Source organism: Cnephaeus nilssonii (genome assembly GCF_951640355.1).
Source record: "Cnephaeus nilssonii genome assembly, chromosome: 17".
Lineage (NCBI taxonomy): Eukaryota > Metazoa > Chordata > Mammalia > Chiroptera > Vespertilionidae > Cnephaeus > Cnephaeus nilssonii.
In genome coordinates this window covers 34,521,234-34,543,645 of record NC_137088.1, presented here as the reverse complement: position 1 = coordinate 34,543,645, position 22,412 = coordinate 34,521,234, and the positions used below count along the sequence as shown (strand labels likewise).

Here is a 22,412-nt window from a genome sequence, read left to right as displayed (position 1 = left end):
CCGCGCGAGGCCTGATGGGACTTGACCTCTGGGTCCTGGCAGGGAAAAGGAGAGCACTTCCGGCTCTTGGTCGTTCAAAAATAAACGTCAGAGAAATAACACTGAAAAAAGTTGAAGGTTACCTGTGTTTTAATAGACATTAAGGTCTAGGAGTAGTATTGAAAAATGTTTCAGACCTGCTGTTGGGACTACGTAGAATATTTGGAATTCTTTCTGAGCTTCTAAGACCTGGCGGGGGCACCCACTTCCGCCAGAAGTTGAAGCTGCTCTTCCGCCTCCAGCTTTGTGGTTTTTTTTTCCGCCCTGGTTTCTTCTGCTCCAAAGCGCGCCTCTTGTTGGCCAGGAGGAAGCAAAACAAAGACTTCATAATATGCTCTCACGTGAGTTATTGTAAAAAACAATGAGACTACGTAAAATAGCTATCATTCTATGGGATTTACTATCCTTTCCACAATTCTACGAAGTAAATATATTATTTTACAGATGTAAAAAGTGAAATTTGGGGGTTTGACAAAATCCACACTTCTAACCATTAGGCTAAAACGGCCAAGTTTTTTATTGTTATTCTTGGTTTGTTTAGTGTTTGGTTTTAAGATTAATGTGAGCCCTAGCTGGTTTGGCTCAGTGGATAGAGCGTTGGCCCGTGGACTGAAGGGTACGGGTTCGATTCCAGTCAAGGGCATATGTCCAGGTTGTGGGCTCGATCCCCAATAGGGGGCGTGTAGGAGGCAGCCGATCAATGATTCTCTCTCATCATTGATGTTTCTCTCTCTCCCTTCCTCTCTGGAATAAATAAATATATATATATATTTTAAAAAGATTAGTGCAAAAATCAAATTTCAGAAGAAAAAAAATGTCCCTGGATCCCACAATACTGATGTCATTAGTGATCTTGATAGGAGTAATTCCAGGGGCCAGATGGAGACAGAGGATAAACTGGATGTGTTCTTACCTGAATGAGAAGTAAGAAGAGAGGAGAGCGAGTGTTGCCAAGCCGTCATGAGATTTTGATTGTGAAGGGAAGGGGAGTTTGAGACCCAAAGAAGTGAATTGTGAAATGTGAAGTCAAATGTCTTGTTCCCGGTCACATATTTGGCAAACAGAGTTGAGACTAAAACCCCTTTGTGAATCACACCTCATGAATCCTGCTTATCCTGTGGTCTGTGGGGAGTCACATGGGATGCAGAGCACGGGAGCACTGTGTTAATAGCTGCCCATATCTACCTATGAACCAGGAGGACACTGTTCGATTCCCGGTCATGTGGTCAGGGTGATGGGGGTGGGGAAGACATTTTGGGGGGCTAGCAATCTGAATCTAGTCGCTGCCTCTTTAATTGTCTGGTCCTGCAAGACCTGTTTACTCCCACTTTAGAGAGGCCATAAACCTTCCCCAGACGAAGTTATCAGTGCTGGCGCCAGGCCAGGCCTTTAGTTGAGGTCTCAAAGCCTCAGCACATAGGGCTCTTTAAGAACTTGCAAAGGGGACCGGAAAACCCCATATTTGGGAGACAAAGGACTGAAAAAGATATAAAAAGGGACAACTTCCTACATGTTGTTGCTCAGAATTTGAAAGACATTTTTCTCTGGGCCCGCACGTGATAATAATAAAGTGTAACTCCATTTCTCTAAGCATTGCTTGATTTTTCTCCAGTCTTCTGTAACAAGGGAGTATGTCTGAGTTGGGGGCTTGATACCCAGTGGAGAGCATTCAGGAGGCTGCCAACCAGTGATTCTCTATCATCATTAATGTTTCCATCTCTCTCTCTCCCCCTCTCCCTTTCTCTCTGAAATCAATAAAAATATTTTTTTTTTTTTAACTAGCTGCCCATATAATGGAAAAGGTTTTGACAGCATCAGATGGGTTAATCAGACAATTGCAAAAGACTCGGGAGATTTGGAAGAAGTAATCCAATGGCTCAGTTTTTTGGGGGGATGAGAGACATGGTGTTTCTCAGAGGAAGGCACAGGGCTCCCCACACTGCCTGCTGCTCCCCCCTGGACACTGAGATCCCAGGATCAGAGGCTGGAGGTGCCAGGCAGGCATCCCATCAATATCTCAGGGAGTGTGCCTGTTGTATTACCTCAGGCTCAGGACCCCAACTTTTCCAAACACCCTCCTTCCTCGCCACAGCTTCTGAGCAAGAAATCACATCAGGTGGATCACAGGTGACATGAGAAAAACTCCAATCTGGTTTATTTCAAAAGGGCAGGGAAATACCCCAAAACTGCACATCTTTCTCTGGACACATCTGCCTCTGAGACCCTGGACACTTTACTCTGGAGACAGCTAGCCCCAGGCCATCCCACTGAAATGATTTCTTCTGTTTGGCTCTTTGACACTCCTGGTGTCTGTGGCTCTGGGCTGCTAGCTGCACTGGTGTCCAGCCCCAGGATGGCTGGGTTTGACATCACCTGGGCCACTCTGGTTGATGTAGTAGACCTTGGAGGCATCGTAATAAGCACAGGTCATGTAGTCCCTGTTTCTAATGGGCCATCGCAGGTAGGAATGACAGTTGACTGAGTAAGCTGGGGGCCGCTGTTGGACACAACTGAATAGCATCAGGCTCCGGTCCACAGTCACAGAGGGCAGGTAGAGCTGCAGTTTGTCCAGGAGGTGACCCGGCCAGAAGAAATTGGGGTGGGTATGCTGTGGACCATGGGGCGTCTTCTCCTTCAGCTTCCTGGAAAAATGAGAAGACACAAGGAAGGTTGTCATGGTGGTGGACAGGGCAGGGCTGGAGCTCCTCAGCAGAGCAAACCAACTGTGGCCATAGAGGAGGTGCAGCATTGCATTTCATGCTTCTGTTACCCTGTCTACCTTACCAGTAAGGACCCAGAGGCCTAGAGAGGATAAGTCATTTCTCCACACTGACAAGCAGCAGAGTGTAGGCTTGACTCCAGTCTGCTGCCTCTAAAATCATAGGTAAAGTATGTTATCTATTCTCTAGAAACATTTTAGTATGGTCCTAAGAGTACAGCCTCCGGAGCCAGTGTAGCTGGGTTGAATGTGTAAGAAACATGCCTCTGATTTATCTTTATAGAAAAGAAACAGCATCTGGCCCGGCCATTACTGAATTTCCCCAGAGCAAACAGGATGTGGGGGTGGGGAGAGAGGATGAGAGCTGTATGTGTGGCTGATAGCACATGTCCTAGGATGATTCCCATAGACCAGTGGTCGGCAAACCGCGGCTCGCGAGCCACATGCGGCTCTTTGGCCCCTTGTGTGTGGCTCTTCCACAAAATACTACGTGCGGGCGCGCACGTACAGTGTGATTGAAACTTCGTGGCCCATGCGCAGAAGTCGGTTTTCGGCTCTCAAAAGAAATTTCAATAGTTTTACTGTTGATATTTGGCTCTGTTGACTAATGAGTTTGCTGACCACTGCCCTAGACAAAGGGAGGTGGAGGCAACTAGAGAAGGTCCCAGGCCCCCTCCCCCCTTTTTAAAAAAATAACCCAATGGGAGACAGCAAGACCTAGGTGACGTATTAGGAAATAGGTGACCAAATAGTCCTCAGCCAATGAGGAACTGGAGGAGGTCTAAATAAATAGGCGATGTTCCTTGCCTCATGTGTAATCCTGTAAAATGGGCACTCTTGAGAGTGTTATTAAAAGTCTCATTTTTGCCATGCGTCTGTTTCCTAGTCCGTCATTTGAAATTTGGACAGGTGAGCCATTTCTCACAAATCCCTGCTCCACCACTTTAACAGATGTGTGACTTTAATAAGAAATTTTCTGTATCTCAGTTTCCTCTTCTGTAAATTGGGTCTGTAAAAAGTAACTTCACAGGGTTGTTGAGAGGATTGAAATGAGTTAACACATGGAAAGCACCCAAAGTCTTCCTGGCACTGAAGTTGTTTTCCTGCCTCTCAGCTCCTAGGCACTGAGCCCCAGATGCTGTGCTAAGAGCACCATAGAACATGGAGAGTCCCAGGCACCTCCACAAATTGAGGATAGACCTCCTCCCATCTACCCCCCTCCGCCCCCATCCAGAGTTAGATGATTTGTACAGACCTGGTGAATTTCTCAAACTCTTTAAAGTGCATTTCCTTTGGCTGTTTCCTAGTGGATAAGAGAGAGAGGTATCTAGTCAGGAGAGGGGAAATCCAGGTTTGTGGGGTCTCAGAGAGTAAGTTGGAGGCCTCAGGATGGGTCCATCCCTGAATCTAAACCAGAGCTTTGAAATGAGAATATTTTTCTATTTGGATTGGGGCCCTAACTCTGTCCTCCCATGCTCCAGTGGAATATATAGTGGGCTTGGGTCAGCCAGCTGGCTGGGTGACTCTGGGTAAGTCACTTCCCCTTTTAGAACCTCAGTTTTCTAATTTCCCAGAATGGAGATTAGTTATGAGAGATGCTCTATAATCTGAATCATTTCTGGGCCCCCAGCTTCCACTTTCCCTGCCACAGCTGAATCCAGCCTTGGAGATAAGGATGGTAAACACCAACTCTCCAAACCTTGGGCCTGGCAGATATCACTAATCAACCACAGCACTCTTTCCCAGCAAGCCTGCATTTGGCCTCAGAATCTTACACAATACAGTCTAAGTAGCAACACCAACTCAATGCCCATCCCTGCCCTAGGTAACCTTTCTTTTTTAAAAAAAAATATATTTTGCCAAAACCGGTTTGGCTCAGTGGATAGAGCGTCAGCCTGCGGACTGAAAGGTCCCAGGTTCGATTCCGGTCAAGGGCATGTGCCTTGGTTGCGGGCACATCCCCAGTGGGGAGTGTGCAGGAGGCAGCTGATCGATGCTTCTCTCTCATCGATGTTTCTAGCTTTCTATCCCTCTCCCTTCCTCTCTGTAAAAAATCAATAAAATATATTAAAAAATATATATATATTATTGATTTTTTACAGAGAGGAAGGGAGAGGGATAGAGAGTTAGAAACATCGATCAGCTGCCTCTTGCACACCTCCTACTGGGGATGTGCCCGCAACCAAGGTACATGCCCTTGACTGGAATCGGACCTGGGACCCTTGAGTCCGCAGGCCGACGCTCTATCCACTGAGCCAAACCGGTCAGGGCGGTAACCTTTCTTTATCCTTTATACGTGTGGCCTACCTAAGCATGGACAAGAGTCCTGTTCTCAAGTTCCCACCCACTTCCTAGGTTTTCAGTTCAGGATCAGAAAGGGCCTTCTAGGCCACTACTCCCTGCCTGGCTCATGCTTAGTTCTTCCCAATCAGAGTTGTGGACAGGGCCCACCTGCAGGCCGAGGCCACTCTTGCACTTGAAAACATCCTGACAATAGCAGTCATTGCTTGAGTAATCAACTATCTGCCAAACACCATGCTAAGAAGTTTACATGAATTTTTTCTCTTGTCCTCGTATATTGTATATAGTAGGAGCTATTATGCCCATTTTACAGATGAAGATGCTGATGCTCAGAGAGTGAAGTAATTTGTCTGATTGCCACTCAGCTCTGTGGCATCCCACCCCAGCCCTTCTGTCCATCCCACCCCAGTGGGCAGCTAGCACGCATCCAGAGTATGGGTAGGTCCTAGGCCCCTCCCCCCTCATGGTATCCAGTCAGCTGTCCCCTCCTTCTCCCACGCTGGCCCCATCCCTCTGCAGGATTCTGCTTATTCTCCAATCTGCAGTCACCATGGTAGCTGGCTCATCACCTGCCAAGTTTCACCTCCTTCCAAAGAAGGAGATTGTCTTTTTCTTTTCTTTGGAGAGTATATTTATTAAAGCCGGAGACAGTGAAACAAGGAAGGCCTTAGGATACACTAGTAGGAAGCAACAGGAGAGCGCCTACGTGGGAACGCTTTGGCTGACTGGGAAGTCAGAGAAAGGGCCTTGGAGACAGATTCAGGGCATCAGCCCGGGACGAACTGCCACTACCCAGTGCTCCCTGGTTGTGAGTCTCGTGGGGACTCTTAGTGTTTAGGAGATGCACGCCTGAGAGGGAAGAAAGGTGTGGGCGTACTCCTGGGGGGGGGGGGGGGGGCGTGTCAAGAAGGATATTTTTTTGGAGAGGACTCAAGTTAACCTGAGAATCAGACAGTACCCAGTGCAGAGTTCTTTCCTCCTCCCAGGAGCTGTAAGCCCCTTCTTGCCAGAGAAGGTGGGGCAGGGGAAGGGGCTGTGCTCCGCAGCACTCATGACACTGGGCCCTTCCCGATTCTCTAGGAAGGCTCTCTTTTTCATCTTTTCCAGAGAGCGGGAGATCACGTAGGATGCGGCCAGGATGGTAGCTGTGTGGGAGTGAGGTGAGGTGGCTGTAGACCTCAGACATATGCCGGGGGTGGGGGGGGACACTGGGGACTAGTCAGGCTTGGTGACTCGGTTGGACATACAGGGTTAGGACGGAGACACTGGTACAATATGACATCCCAAGTAAGTCAGCATCCCAGCTTTTGTAGCTGACGGACAGCAGCAAGGCAAGAGGCAAAGGGAAAGGGGAAAGCGGGGGTGAGGGGGTGGGGGGGTGGGTCTGATACTCAGCTTGTCGGTCTTCTTAGCCACAGACTCTTTGGAGCCCAGGGACTTGAGCAGGGCTGGAGTTGGGCCGGGGAGGAGGTCCGAGTAATAGCCTCCTGGCTGTCGGATGGGGCGCACCTGGTCCTTCTGGAAAATGATCTTGTCCCCTGGGTACAGCAGGGCTGTGAGCAGCAAGAGAAACATGGCCTGTCAGCCCAGTACCCCACCCCACACACCTGAGGTTTTGGGACAGAGAAGGGCTTTAAAAAAATAATAAAGTCACATTTTTTGTTTAAAAATATTTTTCTTACATACATGGTTTAACTTTTAAATTTTAAATGATTATAGATTAAAAGTAAATTGCAAAAATAGTGCAGAGGGTCTCTTACCCTCCAGCCATGATGTGACATATATAGGCATACCTGGTTTTATTGCATTTTGCTTTATTTCACTTCACAGGTGGTACTTTTTTTTTTTTTTTTTTTACAAATGGAAAGCAAAACCCTTTACCAGTAAAAAGATTATGACTTGCTTTATTGGGATACTTGCTTCTATCATAGTGATCTGGAACGGAACATGCAATATCTCCAAGGTATGCCTGTAACTACTGCAAGATCAGAAAATGGAGTTGGTAAAATACTGCTAACTGGACTAGAGTTAAGGGAGTAAATAACCAGGTTGGCAATGGCCCCGGGGCTGGGGTGTAATTAGGATAGAGCATGAGGCCGCACACTGTACAGGGTGTCCTTGTCAGGAGTGCCAGGAAGAGGTGTGTATGGAGAATTTACCTGAGGCTTCACTAGGTTAACTGAGACCTAGTTGATGGCAGTTTTCTTCTTACCTCGAGTTAGTCTCACAGATAACCTTGGAAGGCTTTTCTAAGAAGTGCAGTACATTAAAAACACTAGGCCAGAGTCTATAGCTTCCTGCAACCATGGAGCAGTGCTTGTCCTAAGATGGTAACACCGGGGCCCTGGCCTACTATGTAGCTCAGTTATTTAGAACATCATCCCCATATGCCAAGGTTTTTGGTTCTATACCCAGTCAGGACACATACAAGAAGTAGCCAATGAATGCATAAATAAGTGGAGCAACAAATGGATGTTTCTCTCTCTCTCTCTCCCTCCCTAAAATCAATAATTTTTAAAAAAGTTAATAACACCCAAAGACCTCAAGTACTAGAAAAATGAGTGGAAGGTTACACTCCTGGTTATCAATGTTGGTTATTTGTGGGGAGGGCAGGGATATGCAGGTGAGAAAGGAGAAGAGGGAAGGGGATATGTAGTACCAGCACTTTAAAAAGGTATATAGGGTGCTCTCCCTCCAGGGAGCATACTCTCACCTTTCCCTTCTTCTCCCTCTCCCCAGCCCGGCCCAGACACCTTACCACTAGCTTCCTCACTTCCAAGGTCTAAGGGCCCGTCCTTTACCTCTAGAACTTGCTTGCTAAGCCCATTTCTTCTAGGAATTACTTTTTCTACCTCTGTAATTTACCCAATAAATGTTCTCTTACTAAAAAAAAAAGGTATATAGGGTTTTTAAAATACATTAAAAATACATACATGATTTTTAGAATAGATTTACTTAAATAATTTTGTGTAAATGGAAAAGAAAAATAAGTTTGTGAAAGGACAATCACTAAAATATTAATGGTGGTCAGCTCAGGCTGGAGTGGGATTTTTATTATTATGTTTTCAAAAAAATTTAAGTGAGCAAGTATTTATAAAATAAGAGGGAAGAAAAACAATGAAGCTATATTCACTGGGGAGAGGGAAAATGCCTCAGTGTTCTAGAATCCTGGCCCACGAGTGTGAGACCTGGAGGCTGAGCTCACCACGTTCTAGTCTAACAGACTCAGAAATCTCGGTGCTTGTGCTTCTTTGTCTATAGCAGAGCAGGCCCCTGCCATAAAGATAGCCAACAGATAGTGGCCAGGACAGTGGGACCTGTGCACCTCGATCTAGTATTCTAGAAATCCCATCTAAGAGCAAAACAGGCTGCGCTGTTCTTCCCCTCCTTCCTTCCTTCCTTCCTTCCTTCCTTCCTTCCTTCCTTCCTTCCTTCCTTCCTTCCTTCCTTCCTTCCTTCCTTCCTTCCTTCCTTCTCACAGTCCCCACAGCGGCTCTAGTCACAGATGGAACTAGAGTCTTTTTCATCTAGGTCAATCAAAAGCAAGAGGCAGCCCACCCACAGATGCTCCTGTGTATCCCTGAATGTGAGATCCTGGCAACAGGGGAAGCTCACAGACCCGGGAGCTAGCAAAAGCCAGCAGTGGAGAGAATCAGTAGTTGCTTGATGTCTGTTGACAGGAACAGAGAGAAAGAGAGAGAGAGAGAAAAAGAGAGAGAGAGAGAGAGAGATGGACCTGCTGCTCCATCTATTTATGCATTCATTGGCTGCCTCCTATATATGCCCCGACTGGAGAACAAACCCACGACCTTGGTGAATGGGGACGACGCTCTACCCAACTGAGCTACCCAGCCAGGGTGTGACTGTTAACTCTTGTTCTTGGGTAAGTCTGTCTGTGTGCCCTTTCTCCGTAAACCTCATTTTCCAGTTCCCAGTATGGTCACAGCTTCTGCAAAGTTCCTATGGGAAAACCTCTGCCCTCATGCAGCTTGCTGTTCATGTTTTTTAAGCACAGAGAGGAACCTGCCCATTAAATTTACAAAATCATCAATTTGGGGTGCCAGCATTGCTCTGTGGTTATCATGGAAGTATCTCTCAGAAGCACACGTCCTCCTCGGAGACGTGGCGGGTTCAGGTCTGTTTGGATGTATGAAAACACAATTCTCCCCCTAAGCACGGGGTGGAACCAGTATGGAAATCTCAGTGTTGAGTCCCGTTGTCGGAGCAGGGAGTAACGGGCCTCAGCGGAACCTGACTCCTGCCTGGTGCATTCCTACCTCAGTGCCGCGGAAGGACCAAATAAGGGGCCTGGCTAGGGAGGTGGTGTTGGAAACACCCAATACAGCATAGCAGTTGTCACTTCTATCAGATCTCCCTCTTGGAAATTGAGATTGTTCCTTTATGCTCAACTTCAGGGCTCCCTTGCTCGGAACTCCTGCCCTCTAGAATGCCAGCTCCCCAAGCTCAGTCGGGGAGCCCAGACCTCCAGGCTTATAGAACTTGTGGAGCTACAGGATTCTAAAACTCCTGTCTAACAGCAGTGCCCCCACCACAGGTTACAGCAGCTTGACTGGGTGCATGTCGTCTGGGGAGGGACAAACCTCAGGTGAACACCTGAGGCATCTTTCTGGGCCAGCCACCGCGGCCCTTACCTTTCACGAGGATGTCCTCCGTCAGCGGGAGGCCGTAGTTCTGACAGACCTTCTGGCACTTCAGGTAGACCAGAAAGGTGTCCCTTCGGTACAGGTTGATGAGCTCGCCCAACTCCCCGGGGATGGTGGACGGGAGGCAGTGGTTGTCAAAATACTTATTCCCACTGCGCACCAGGCGGCACTGCTCCGTGTACTGGATGGAGGGGATTGTGAGCTGCAAAGAGAAAAGTAGTTGGCACACACTGCCCTTCACCTTGCCTCTTTCCTCCTGGCCTGAAGGCTGACAATCTATGTTTCTACACAAGGTCACCATGAGGGGCAATGGCAAAGAATGCACAGTGGGACCCAACTTCAGGTTTTGAAGTCAGTAGCTGGGGAGAAAAATCACACATGGTCAGCACCTGCGGCCGTTATACAGATGTGCACACATGATGATATAATATATACAGTAGGGTACAGTGCAGATGCCCCACATGTGTCCTATTGAAACACTGCATACATGAGAATTTAAATTACGTGCAGCCATCTGTGACTTTGAGGATGGCAGAACAAGGTAGAAGAGGCCTGGGCAGTGTGTAGCCACTTTTGGCCTTCTTATTTATTTATTTACAAAGGAAGAAAAATCTATCTTTTTAAAACTTCTAAAGCCAGAATCAGTAAAGCACATCTTACAGGCCAAATCTGGGCCACCACGTGTTTTTAGAAATAAAGTTTTATTGAAACACAGCTGCACTCATTTGTTTAGATGTGGTCTGTGGCTGCTCTTGTACTCCAGTGGCAGAGCTGACTTGTTGTGACAGAGACAATAGGACCCCAAAAGCCTAAAACATTTATTATCTGGCCCTAGGAAAGTTTGCCGCTCACTGCTCTAACATTTTGGGTTTTCTTGTCATGCAATTGAATAATATCTTAGCTGGTATAGCATTTACCAATACCTAACATTTTATTATGTAAATGACATTAAAATATGTATACATGTATAGTATTATATTAATACTAGAGGCACGGTGCATGAAAATTCATGCACTGGAGGTGGGGGTTCCCTCAGCCCGGCCTGCCCCCTCTCACAGTCCAGGAGCTCTCAGGGGCAGGAGGCGACCTGGCGATCAGGGGAAGGTGATGCCCCCATCACACTTCTGCTGCTGCCACTGGCGGCAGTGCAAGCTTCGGCCGGCCCTGGTTACCTGAGCCTTGGGCAGCCCTAGGCGACTGGGCAGCTGCCATCCGAGGCTTGCCTGTGCCTCGGGCCCACCCTGGGTGACGGGGCAGCTGATATCTGAGGCTTGCCTACGCCTCGGGCCGGCCCTGGGCGGCTGGGGGGCTGAGGGTGGGTCCGGCCGCACCGTGGGCCTGCTACCACCCCTCAGCCCCGGCAGGGCTGAAAGGACTGGGGGACTCCGGCGGGGCAGAGGGGACTGGGCGCTGCCATCTTGTGGCTATGGGCGCCGCCATCTTTGTGATGGCATGATGGTCAATTTGCATATTCCCTCTTTATTAGATAGGATTGTCTGCCTCCCTGGCTAGACTTTCTATACTGGCAGCTTCTTGAGGGGCTGTTTTGTTATCTGCAGCATGTGGAAGAGTGTCTGGTACATCACAGGCTCTCAATGAATATTCATTGGCTGAATTAATTCAGGCAATCAATTCTTCCTTCCATTACTGGCCATGTGGAGGGCCTACTCAGTGCCACACCCCATGCCAGGCTCTTGGATTCCCACTGTGATGAACACACAGGCCTGGTCTCAGGATGCAATGTCATAATTAAAGAATGGGAGGAGGGACCCTGGCCAGTGTGGCTCAGTTGGTTGGGCATCATTCCATGCACTGAAGGCTTGCTGATTAGATTCCTGGTCAGAACACATGCCTGGGTTTCAGGCTTGATCCCCATCAGGGGGTTTGCAGGAGGCAGATGATCGATGTCCCACTTTTACATCAATATTTTTCTCTCTCTCTAAAAATCAATAAAAAATCTAAAAAAAAAGAAAGAAAAAAAAAAAGAATGGGCCCAGCTGGTGTTACTCAGTGGTTCAGCGTTGACCCATGAACCAGGGGGTGGTGTTTCGATTCCAAGTCAGGGCACATGCCCAGGTTTCAGGCTCAACCCCCAATAGGGGGCATGCAGGAGGCAGCCAATGATGATTTGCTCTCATCATTGATGTTTCTTGCTCCCTCTCCCTCCCTCTCTTGGAAATCAATAAAAAAACCAAATCTTTAAAAATCTATCTAAAAAAAGGTCCTAGCCAGTGTGCTCAGTGGTTATAGTGCCAGTCTGGGCATCAAAAGGTCTTGGATTTGATTCCTTGTCAAGGACACATACCTCGGTTTTGGGTTCACTCCCTGCCCCCATTGGGGCACATGGGGAGGCAACCAGTTGATGTGTCTGTCTCACATCAGTATTTCTCTCTCTTCCCTCCACCTCCCTCTTTTCCACTCTCTCTGAAAAGTAATGGAAAAAGTATCCTCAGGTGAGGATTAACAACAACAACAATAAAGAATGGGAGGAGTGCCGAAACCGGTTTGGCTCAGTGGATAGAGCGTCGGTCTGCGGACTGAAAGGTCCCAGGTTCGATTCTGGTCAAGGGCATGTACCTTGGTTGCGGGCACATCCCCAGTGGGGTGTGTGCAAGAGGCAGCTGATCGATATTTCTCTCTCATCGATGTTTCTAACTCTCTATCCCTCTCCCTTTCTCTCTGTAAAAAATCAATAAAATATATTAAAAAAAAAAAAAAGAAAAAAGGAAAAAAAAAAAAAAAGAATGGGAGGAGAGGAACCTGATACTTTCAGAAACATTATCTCATTTCATTTTCACAGAAATCTTGTGAGGTAGGTATTGTTCTTATTATCCAGATGAGGAAACGGAAAGGTAAAGCATCTGCTCCCAAATCCCACCAGCTAGAAGATGGTGCAGGTGCAGGGGATTTGCCCCATGTCCTCCCACTTTGGCTGGGGTACCTTGGCCTGCCGCTTCCTCTGCCGGTACCGCTTGCCGATATCTTCCATCTCCTCCAGGGTCAAGGGCCTTGCCTCCATCTTGGTGTTAACCGTAGGCACAGTCAGCTGGTCCATCTTGGGAGTTTTTGGGGCGAAATTCACCTGCTTCTTGGACAGCTGCTGTGACAAAGCTCTGAGCTTAGAATACCTAAAATAGGCTGGAGAGAAGAGACAAAGGAAGGAGGGACTGAGAGGGTGCCCAGCCACGGAATCCATCAAGCAGTTAACCAATGTCACCATGCAAGCGCCAGAACATCCCTCTGCTCATATTCCATGTGTTCAGTCAGTGCCATCTGAGATACACCTTGAAGGTGCCCCATCCCTCCATCTCCACTATGGCCTCCCTGGTACAAGAAGGCTCCTTCTTCACCTGTACCACGGCCTCAGCCTTCCTGTTTCTGTTCTTATTCTCTAGCATCCTGTTTTCACCAAAGAGCAAACAGGACCTTTAAAAGATATAAATCACATCCCTTCATTCCCCTGCTTAGAACTCTCTCCTGTCTTTACACAGCACTTAACACTAGAACCCAGAATCCTCTCCTTGGTCTGCAAGGCCTGGCAGGATTTGGCCTCAGCTAACCATCTACCTTGTCCACTTGACCCATCTCCTACTGCTCAATCCTCACTTACTCCAACCCAGCCCCCCCATTTCTTTCTGTCCCCTGAAGATTTTCCTGTCTCAGGGACTTTGCCTTTACAGTTGTATCTGCCCAGGATGCCCTTCCCCAGGCTGGCTCCTCATCAGTCAGTCACTCAAGTGTCAGCTCTGGTGGCTGCTTTTCAGAGAGGCCCTCCCTGAACCCCCACCCCTCCTCCACACACACACACACACACACACACACACACACACACACACACACTATCATCTTCAAAGCATTAATCACTACTGAACATCATCTTGGTTAACCTTTACATGGAAACTCATTGAAGGCAGGGGTGTTGGCTTTTTCACTGCTATCTCCCCAGTTCCTAGAAGAGTCTAGCACATAGTAGGTGTTCAACAAAGATCTAAATGAATGAGAGCATAGTATTGCCCCTGCCCTGGTTCAGGCCTGCATCATTCCTGGCTGAAATCCAGGCCCTACCACCTTCTGGTTTGGAGAAAGTGGACAGGTGGTCAGCTTCTCTGAGCTTTAGCTTCTTCCTTGAAAAGCATGAATAGTAGCCCTGTCATCCAGGGACTTAAAAGATAAATTGAGCTAATGCTGTAGGTAAAGCTACCCAGCTTACAGAGGGTGCCCTTAGATGCTATCATCTTCTTTCTCTCTTGTGAGCCAAGGGCCTAGACTCTTGCCCCTGCTGCCCCTTTAGGCAAAGCAAGAGACTCCCAAGTCTGCTTACCCTCATTACTGCAGCTCTCCAGAGAAAAAGAACTCTGCTATGACAACTGTGATAGCACCGTTTAGCACCGTTTAAGCAAATACCTGTTGCTTGGCCTCAAGTCTACTTATCCTATATAATAAAAGCCTAATATGCTAAGTGTCTGGTCATCCAGTCATCTGTTCAACCGATCAAAGTGTAATATGCTAATGATATGCTAAGGCTGCTCAACCACTCGCACTGACCACCAGGGGACAGACACTCTTGACTGGTAGGTTAACTTGCTGCTGAGGTCTGGCTGATTGGGACTGAGCAAGATTGGCTGGACATGCCCTGGAGCCCTCCTGCATTCCCTCCTTGGCTGACCAACCTCCCATGTTCCTCCCTGGTCCTGATCATGCACCTGTGGGGACCCTCGGCCTGGCCTGCACCCTCTTGCAATCTGGGTCCCCTCAGGGGATGTCGGAGAGCTGGTTTTGGCCCGATCCTGCTCAACACAGGAGCTGCCCCCTGGTGGTCAGTGCGCTCTCACAGGGGGAGTACCACTCAGCTGAAAGCTGGGTTCATGTTGGGAGCCTCTTCCGCCTCTGCAGCAGTGCTAAGGATATCCAACTGACAGATTGGGCCTATGCCATCAGTCGGACATCCCCCGAGGGCTCCTGGACTGCGAGAGAACGCAGGCCAGGCTGAGGGACCACCCCCGCCCCGAGTGCACGAATTTCGTGCACTGGGCCTCTTGTTGGTAAATAATAGGCCCCAAATACCTTTGCTGCAAATATGTATCACGGCATACTGGGGTCATTCACTCAATGGCTTGCAGCCCACTAGGTGGAAAACAATTAGCTTTGGTGATTTATAATGAAAAGGCTAAAAGAGCAAGGGTTAGAAAGCACTCCCAACTCAAGGCGACCCTGAGGGTGTGCTGGACATGAAAGGTGCGAGAGATTACTACTGTGGGGGTGGTGACACCCAGGAGGCAACTATGGGGGAGCTCAGGTTCCCTGGGACTCTGCCTGGGAGTGAAGGTGCCTCTTCCCAGTGGTTTGTTGAGACTAGAGGTCAGAAATCTGCATGCTGTGCTGTGACACTCCAGGGGACTGAGGAATGGATGCTCTAAGGCAGGGGTCTTCAAACTTTTTAAACAGGGGGCCAGTTCACTGTCCCTCAGACCGTTGGAGGGCCGGACTATAGTTTAAAAAAAAACAACTATGAAAAAATTCCTATGCACACTGCTAAGTCGGCTGCTAAGCAGGACAGGCAGTGGCGGCAAAAATACCAGGCGGGCCGGATAAATGTCCTCAGCGGGCCGCATGTGGCCCACGGGCCGTAGTTTGAGGACCCCTGCTCTAAGGAGCTGCCTGCTGTCCTCAAAAAAACCAGCCAGTGAGGACACTGAGCACCCAGCTCAGAGTGACTGGGGACTCCAGAGGCGCTGCTTAAATCTTCACCTATGCAAGGAACCCCTTCCTACTACCCATCTAGGGTCCTTACATGACCTTGGGGAGGACTAGGAGCTTCTCCTCCTCAAATATGTCTGAAATTAAGTTCCTGCCAACCTGGCAGGTGGGGGCAAAGCAAGATTTGCATAATTTAGAAAAAGAAGATGTGGTTATATTTGGGGAGGGCTCTGGAATGGTGAGTGATGGTTAAAGGAGGGCTTTAATATCATCTGTAGCTGTTCAATTTTTTTTTTCAATAACTAAGTTATAAAGAAGCATGATGCACTTTTGTGTTGTAAATTCATATCCAGAGCTATGGCAAGTACGTTTCTAACTTGTCTCTGTGTGTCTGGGCAGATGTGGCTCTAGAAGCACATGGCTTGGCAAATGGAACCCGAGCTGTGCACAACCTGTGAAAAACTTGTATCCCTTCTTCAAAACCCAGTCCAGATAGTAGAATACCAAAGTAGACTCTAAACATGTGCTAATTCTGGTTTCTGAATTTAGTTAGCTTTTTATCAACAAGGTGCGGATTAGTAGTAAGAAGGCCTTGGACCCACAGACAAATAGAAAGGCTTGGCATTGGGTTCCCAGCCTATCAAATGGGCTTTGGTAGGCTGAAACCACCCTTTGAGAATCATCCCTTAAAGATAAGGACTGGGCCTCATCCAGCTTTTAATGGACAAGGTAGCTTGGCACTCCAGAAAATATCTACTCCTTATTTGACCTCTGGGCCTGGAAATTCCAGAGGCTTGGCCTACCTACAGTAAGCCAAAGTTGGAGAACACACTCAGGAAATGAGCCAAGGCTGCCTCTACCAGGCTTGCTCCAAGATTGGGGACGTGAAGGCACGGGGGTGGGGGTGGGGGTGGATACGTACAATCCCTTGTAGTTGTCAGCACGCTTTTCTGCTGGGCCAAGTACCACTGCTTGTAGGTGTTGGTCAGGTTATCCATGGTGATGCTGTTGTGCTTCCCCAGAGAGCTGAGGTAGATCACAATATCCTCTATCTCCTGGTTTTCCAGAGGGACTTCAAGCTGAAGAGAGAAGAGAAGCCCCAAACTGGACAGGCTCCGATCCACATATCCTATCAGAATGGCCAAGGCCTTGTCAGCCTGGCCCTGCCTTTTAGTCTGGTTTTATCCACAGCCATTCCCAGCTCCAAGGTCCCTGCCACAAGAGCTCAGAGCCCTTTCCTGGCTGCGAACACACCCCGCAATTTCTCACCCTTGCCATTACTCAGATGCTTCCCTTTCAAAGCCTGAAAAACTTGTATCCCTTCTTCAAAACCCAGTCCAGATATGCCATCATCTTTCTTTGCAGTATCTCTTATGTCTTACTCTGGGCTCCCACCTGACTTCCCAATGCCAGCTTTCCCACGATAGATTTGAAGAAGGATTTCACATGTCTATCATCCTTGCCCATGAGGGACACATAAGCCTCCCTTAACTGAGGGTAAATAGGATAAGAAGTACGATACATATTACTCTTTTAAGGAATGAGCAACTTTGTAGGAGCACAGTGCTTGCCAGCCATAACAAATATTCAAGAAGAAACATTTTAAAAGGAATATAATTTTGTTCTTCAGCTTCTTTAGCTAGCAGTCATTGTTATTGAGCTTTTTATAAAGCAGATCAGAACTCTCCAAGTATGAAAAGATTTCATGTTTTGTTATCTTGGTGATGATTAAAAACAATTTATCTTTTTGTTGTTTTTAATGCTTTGAAATGTTCAGATAAGTACATGTCATAAAATGATGATGTGAAAACTGTGATGATTTAAAATCATAAAAGGTGTGGCATCAGCTTTCTAGAATTATTTTATAAGGTACCTTGTATTTGAAGTATATAAAAACTTAATTCAGCAAACTCTTTCTATAAAGTGCCAGATAGTAAATATTTAGGCTCCATGAGCCATATGGTCTCTGTCATAACCACTCAACTCTGCCGTCATAGCATGAAAGCAGCCCTGACAATCCGTAGATGAATGAGTGTGGCTGTGTTCCAATAGCACTTTACTTACAAAAACAGGAAGCAGTCTGGATTTGACTCCGGGGCCATAGTTAGCAGGCCCCTGCACAACCAAAAGAATCTTCTATAATGATGGAAATGCTCTCAATCTGTGTGTTGCAGTAGAGGAACTGCTTGCCACATGCGACTATTGAGAACTCAAAATGTAGCTGGTGTGACTGAGGGACTGGACTTTTAATTTTACTTAAAATTAATTTACATTTTGAATAGCCAGTGAAATTGTGGTCCAGTACCAAGGGCATCACTGGGAGCTACACAGAGATACTGAGTTAGAAGCTGCATTTTTTTTTCTTTTTGTAATTTTTTTTTGATCTAAAGTTTTACATATGTCTTCTTTTTCCCCAATTGACACCCTCTCCCCCCCCCCCCCCCAGCCATTCCCACCCCGGGCAAGCCCCTACCGCCCCAGTGTCTGTGTCCATTGATTATGCTAATATGGCATGCAAGTCCTCTGGTTGCTCTCTAACCTGCTCCCCCCCCCCCCCCACACCTCTCCTGCCATTTGTCTCTGGATCTATTTTTATTCATCAAATTATGTTGATCATTATATCCCACATATGAGTGAGTTCATGTGATATTTTTCTCCGACTGGCTTATTTTGCTTAGCATAATGCTCTCCAGTTCCATCCATGCTGTTGCAAATGGTAAAAGTTCCTTCTTTTTTATAACAGCATAGTATTCCATTGTGTAGATGTACCACAGTTTTTAATCCACTCATCTGCTGATGGGCACTTAGGCAGTTACCAAATCTTAGCTATTGTAAATTGTGCTGCTATGAACATAGGGGTGCATATATCCTTTCTGATTGGTGTTTCTGGTTTCTTGGGATATAGTCCTAGAAGTGGGATTCCTGGGTCAAATAGAAGCTGCATTTTCATAAGACTTTGTGATTCTATGTGATTCATATGCCAGTGACAGTTGGAAAAGCTCTAGAAGGTTCTAGAGGCAGGACTGAAGGTCCAGCAATCTCAGTGCTCAATTCAGGGGTCTGATGAGCTCAGACTTTCAAGGTCATACCAGTGCAGGGGTGGTTTTAGGGGTTTGATGTGGCTGCAGGTTAAACCGCATTTTCCCATCTGGCTTTACAGGTGATAAGACTGATAGTTTGAGTTCCCCGGGTCTCCTTTGCACTAGAGGGAGCACGGGAGGTACTTACCACCTTCAGAGCCATTGTGAACATCTCCCTGGAGATCGTCTGGTTATTGCTCTGGTCCACTTTGGCAAATATATCCAGGATCTTCAGATTGTGGCTGCGCAGGTAGGAGTACAAGGCCAACAGGGCAGAGGGCTTGGGCAGTCGGAGCTGGGGCAACCGTTGGTGGTCTTGTCGGAGGATTTTCTTTTGAACGAGGCAAGCAAGTGGGACAGAAGGGAGAGTTCAGGGGAGACAGGCCAATGAAACATGATCCCCAGAGTTAGGGAGAAATGGGAGAGGGAGAGGCCGAGCAGCTCTAAACAGACAGCAAGATGAAGGGCATTGGACACTAGATTCAGGCAACCGCAGGACAATGACATTCTGCCACAGAACTCCTGGGAGACTGCTTTGCTAGGCCTCGATTTCCCATCAGAAACAAGAGGCGTGAACAATATGAGAACTAAAATTTTATCCTTATCCACATCTCTCTGGTCAGACCAGTCAGTATTATAATCCCACTGGGCTCTCAGTGCACCAAAATATGTGCTCCTGCTTGGAGCTCGATCTCCCATCTCCCGGCCTTTGCTCCAGCTGGGCCTTCTGCCTAAGTAAATGCCTTTCCTTCTTTCTCTACCTGTCCAAATCCTCCTCCTCCTCCTCCAGTTCCAAGTGAATGGGAACATTTAGAAATAATACTCCCTTACCTTGCTGCAGCACCTGACAGTTTACAAAGGGCCTTCCTGTTCCCTAGCTTACAGCTCCTCTGTGCTCCAGGAGGGTTGGGACCCACATCTATTCATGGCCGGTAGCAAACTGTGAAGTCATTCTCTCTCCTGGGGTGGTTTTAAAATATAGCCCCAAATTCTTCAACTCTCCTCCCCTCTGAGATGGAGGCTAATTCCCCTCCCCTCAGTGGAGGCAATACTTAGTGACTTGCTTCTGACAAATAGAGAGGTAACTGTGCGAAGCTGCTGAAACTGAGACCTCCTGAGACAGGTTATAGAAGGCAGTGCAGCCTCCTCCTTATTTTCTCTTGGCCCATTCACTCTGGGGGAGGCCGCTGCCATGTGGTGAGGACACTCAGGCAGCCCTATGGAGAGGTCCATGTGGCTAGGCACTGAGGTGTCCTGCCAACAGCCAGGTAAGCAAACGGCTTCGAAGCGGATCCTCTCACCCTAGTCAAGCTTCAGATGTCTGTGGCCCCCCACCAGCATCTCGAGATGAAAAGACTCTGAGCGAGAGCCACCAAGCTAAGCTTCTCCCAGATTCCTGACTTGCAGAAAGAGTGAGAAAATAAGCCCTTGTGCTTTAAGTCATTTTGGGGTATTTGTTACCCAGCAATAGATAACTAATGCACCTCTGTTTAAGGACTTCTGTTTGCTGCCCTGTGAAATGGGGTGGACGATCCCCATCCTGCCTCTCATACCCTCATCTGGCAAATGGGGCTGCTCACCTTGGTGGGGCCGGTAGGAATAAAGTGGGCCATCAAGGGGGCCACAGGGTGCTCCTTGTGGGTCATGTGTAAGATCTTGGACTCTGAAGGCGTGAGGATGGACTTGTTCCGCAGCCACTTGTTTATGTTGCCAAATGACTCCAGTTCCTGCCGAAATTTCAACCTCTGGCTCATCCAGGTTCTCACATCCTCCGGGGGCTCTTGGATGTCCCTGGCTTCCGGGGCTTTGAAGCTGGGGGTGATTTGTGTGATTTGTGAGGGAGCCTGGGGCTGTGGTGTTGGATCCACGGTGGTTGCATCTTTCTTCTGAGGCAAGATGATGATCCGCCGGCGGCTTCGAGGCAGATGGAAGTCCTTCTGCTTGAACTGCTTGAAGCAGTGGGCAATGGCCAGTTCAGGGTTGAAGACGTGATCCCTGCTGGCATTTTCATCACCATCCGAGATCTGAGAGTGGCGGAATCCTTGGGGGAAGATCGTTAAAACGTGAGTTCCTTTCAGGAAGAGGACTAAAGGAGTCAGGAAAGAAAAACTCTTCAGCACCAGGTTGGGCCCCGGGCACCTGGGTTCCAGGCCCAGCTTTATCCTTGTCTTCCTATAATGACAAAGACAATTACATGGAATGTGACCAGGCACTCCCAGCACAGGCACCATGCTAAGGGCTTTGTGAGCTTTCTCTTATTTAATTGTCTCAGATTCTACTCTTTGTTCTTGTTGTTAATCCTCACCCAAGGATATTTTTCCACTGATTTTTAGGGAGAGTGGAAGAGAGAGGGAAAGACAGGGAGAAACATCGTTATGAGAGAAACACATTGATTGGTTGCCTCCTGCACGAGCCCCAACAAGAGCCCAAGCTGTGGGGGGAGCTTCAACCAAGGTAAGTGCCCTTGACCAGAATCAAACCTGGGACCCTTTGGTCCACAGGCCGATGTTCTATCCATTGAACCAAACTGGCTAGGGCTTAGATTCTACCCTTACTCCACTCCCTAGTACTCCTAATTGGCAATCAGAATGATCTTTTTCAAATGCCATTCTTACCTGCTCTGGTCATCCAAAGCAGCATAGTGCTGTTAAGAGCAGAGGCCTTGAAGCCAGAATGCTCCAGTCTGGGTCCTGGCCCTGCCACATCTGGCAACATGATCTAAGGGTAAGTCCCTTAGCCTCTCTGTGTCTCAATTTCTTCATGTGTAAACTGGGGATGGCACCTACTTACTGAGTGGTGGAGATGTTTGGAATCAGTCTGTTTTGGAGTTGCTTTGTTCACAGTAGCATGCCTTTATTTTGTACTCATCCTTTGCCCATTTTGAAACCCTTCCATGACTTTCCAAAGTAAGATCCCATGACCCTTCTCTGCCAGCCTTTCCTGCCTCATTATTTGCTCAGCTTTCCTTCCTATGTCCCAGAGACCGTGGCTTCTATGAATGATCCCTGAATGATCTAAGCTTCTTCCTGCCCAAGGATTTTGCACATGCTGTTCCCTATGCCAGGAATTCTCCTTCCCCCATCCATCCCCTCTTCACTTCTCCTCATCCTCCAGATCTCAGACCACATGTTACCTCTCCGGCTCCCAGGCTCTCGTATTTCCTCATGTTATCTCTGCATAACACAACCCATACTTTTCCTTCAGACCACTTATCACAAGTATGTAAATGAAGGGTTGCACTGGCAGCCCTCATGCTTAATGAGCTTGGGGTCTTCTTTTCTTTGACATTCTTTAAAATTTTCCAATTTGAGTTACTTTAGGCTAGGGCAGTGATGGTGATCCTATGACACGCGTGTCAGCACTGACACGCGTAGCCATTTCTAATGACATGCGGCCGCTGAGGCGGCCGCATGCCAAGGATGAAACATTTGCGAAATAATGTTTTTTCCTCAAAGTGACACACTACCCGAGTTATGCTCAGTTTTTTGGCGAAGTTTGACACACCAAGCTCAAAATGTTGCCCATCACTGGGCTAGGGCATGCCCTCTCCAGCTTGCCATGGTCTCCACCATTCCCTGTTGTCTCACACACAGATCAATTCTTTTTAATGTGTCTTGTTCAGGCAGACCTTTGTGTTTGAAACTCCTGGTTCAATTGGTTGATGTTGTTGTTGTTTTAATAGATTGTGAACCAGGACCTCATCTCTCTTGCTCCCTCACCTCTTGAGCCCCAGCACGTCCACAGTGCCAAGTGGGAGCTCCGTAAGTATTTGGTGAATGAGTGAATGACAAATGGACAGACCTAACAGGTTGGCTCTATACTCATTTTACAGATAAGGACACTAAGGCGCAGAGAGGCCCAACATCACACAGATGATAAGTAGCAGAGCTAGGACATGAACTCTGGTTTGCC

The 22,412-nt window shown here is 47.7% G+C and overlaps 1 protein-coding gene across 1 annotated transcript; it reads right to left on the bottom strand.

The window, feature by feature from the left end:
- Positions 1 to 2,365: 2,365 nt before the first annotated feature.
- Positions 2,366 to 21,215, bottom strand: EFCAB12 (EF-hand calcium binding domain 12; the record flags this gene model as incomplete). The annotated part of the gene is made up of 10 exons (XM_079795065.1): positions 2,366 to 2,681; positions 4,014 to 4,061; positions 6,018 to 6,204; positions 6,451 to 6,612; positions 9,712 to 9,925; positions 12,665 to 12,861; positions 16,343 to 16,499; positions 18,649 to 18,831; positions 20,081 to 20,541; positions 21,116 to 21,215. 10 exons carry the CDS (start codon positions 21,213 to 21,215, stop codon positions 2,366 to 2,368), a joined length of 2,025 nt encoding a protein of 674 aa, XP_079651191.1.
- Between the last annotated feature and the right edge of the window lie 1,197 nt (positions 21,216 to 22,412).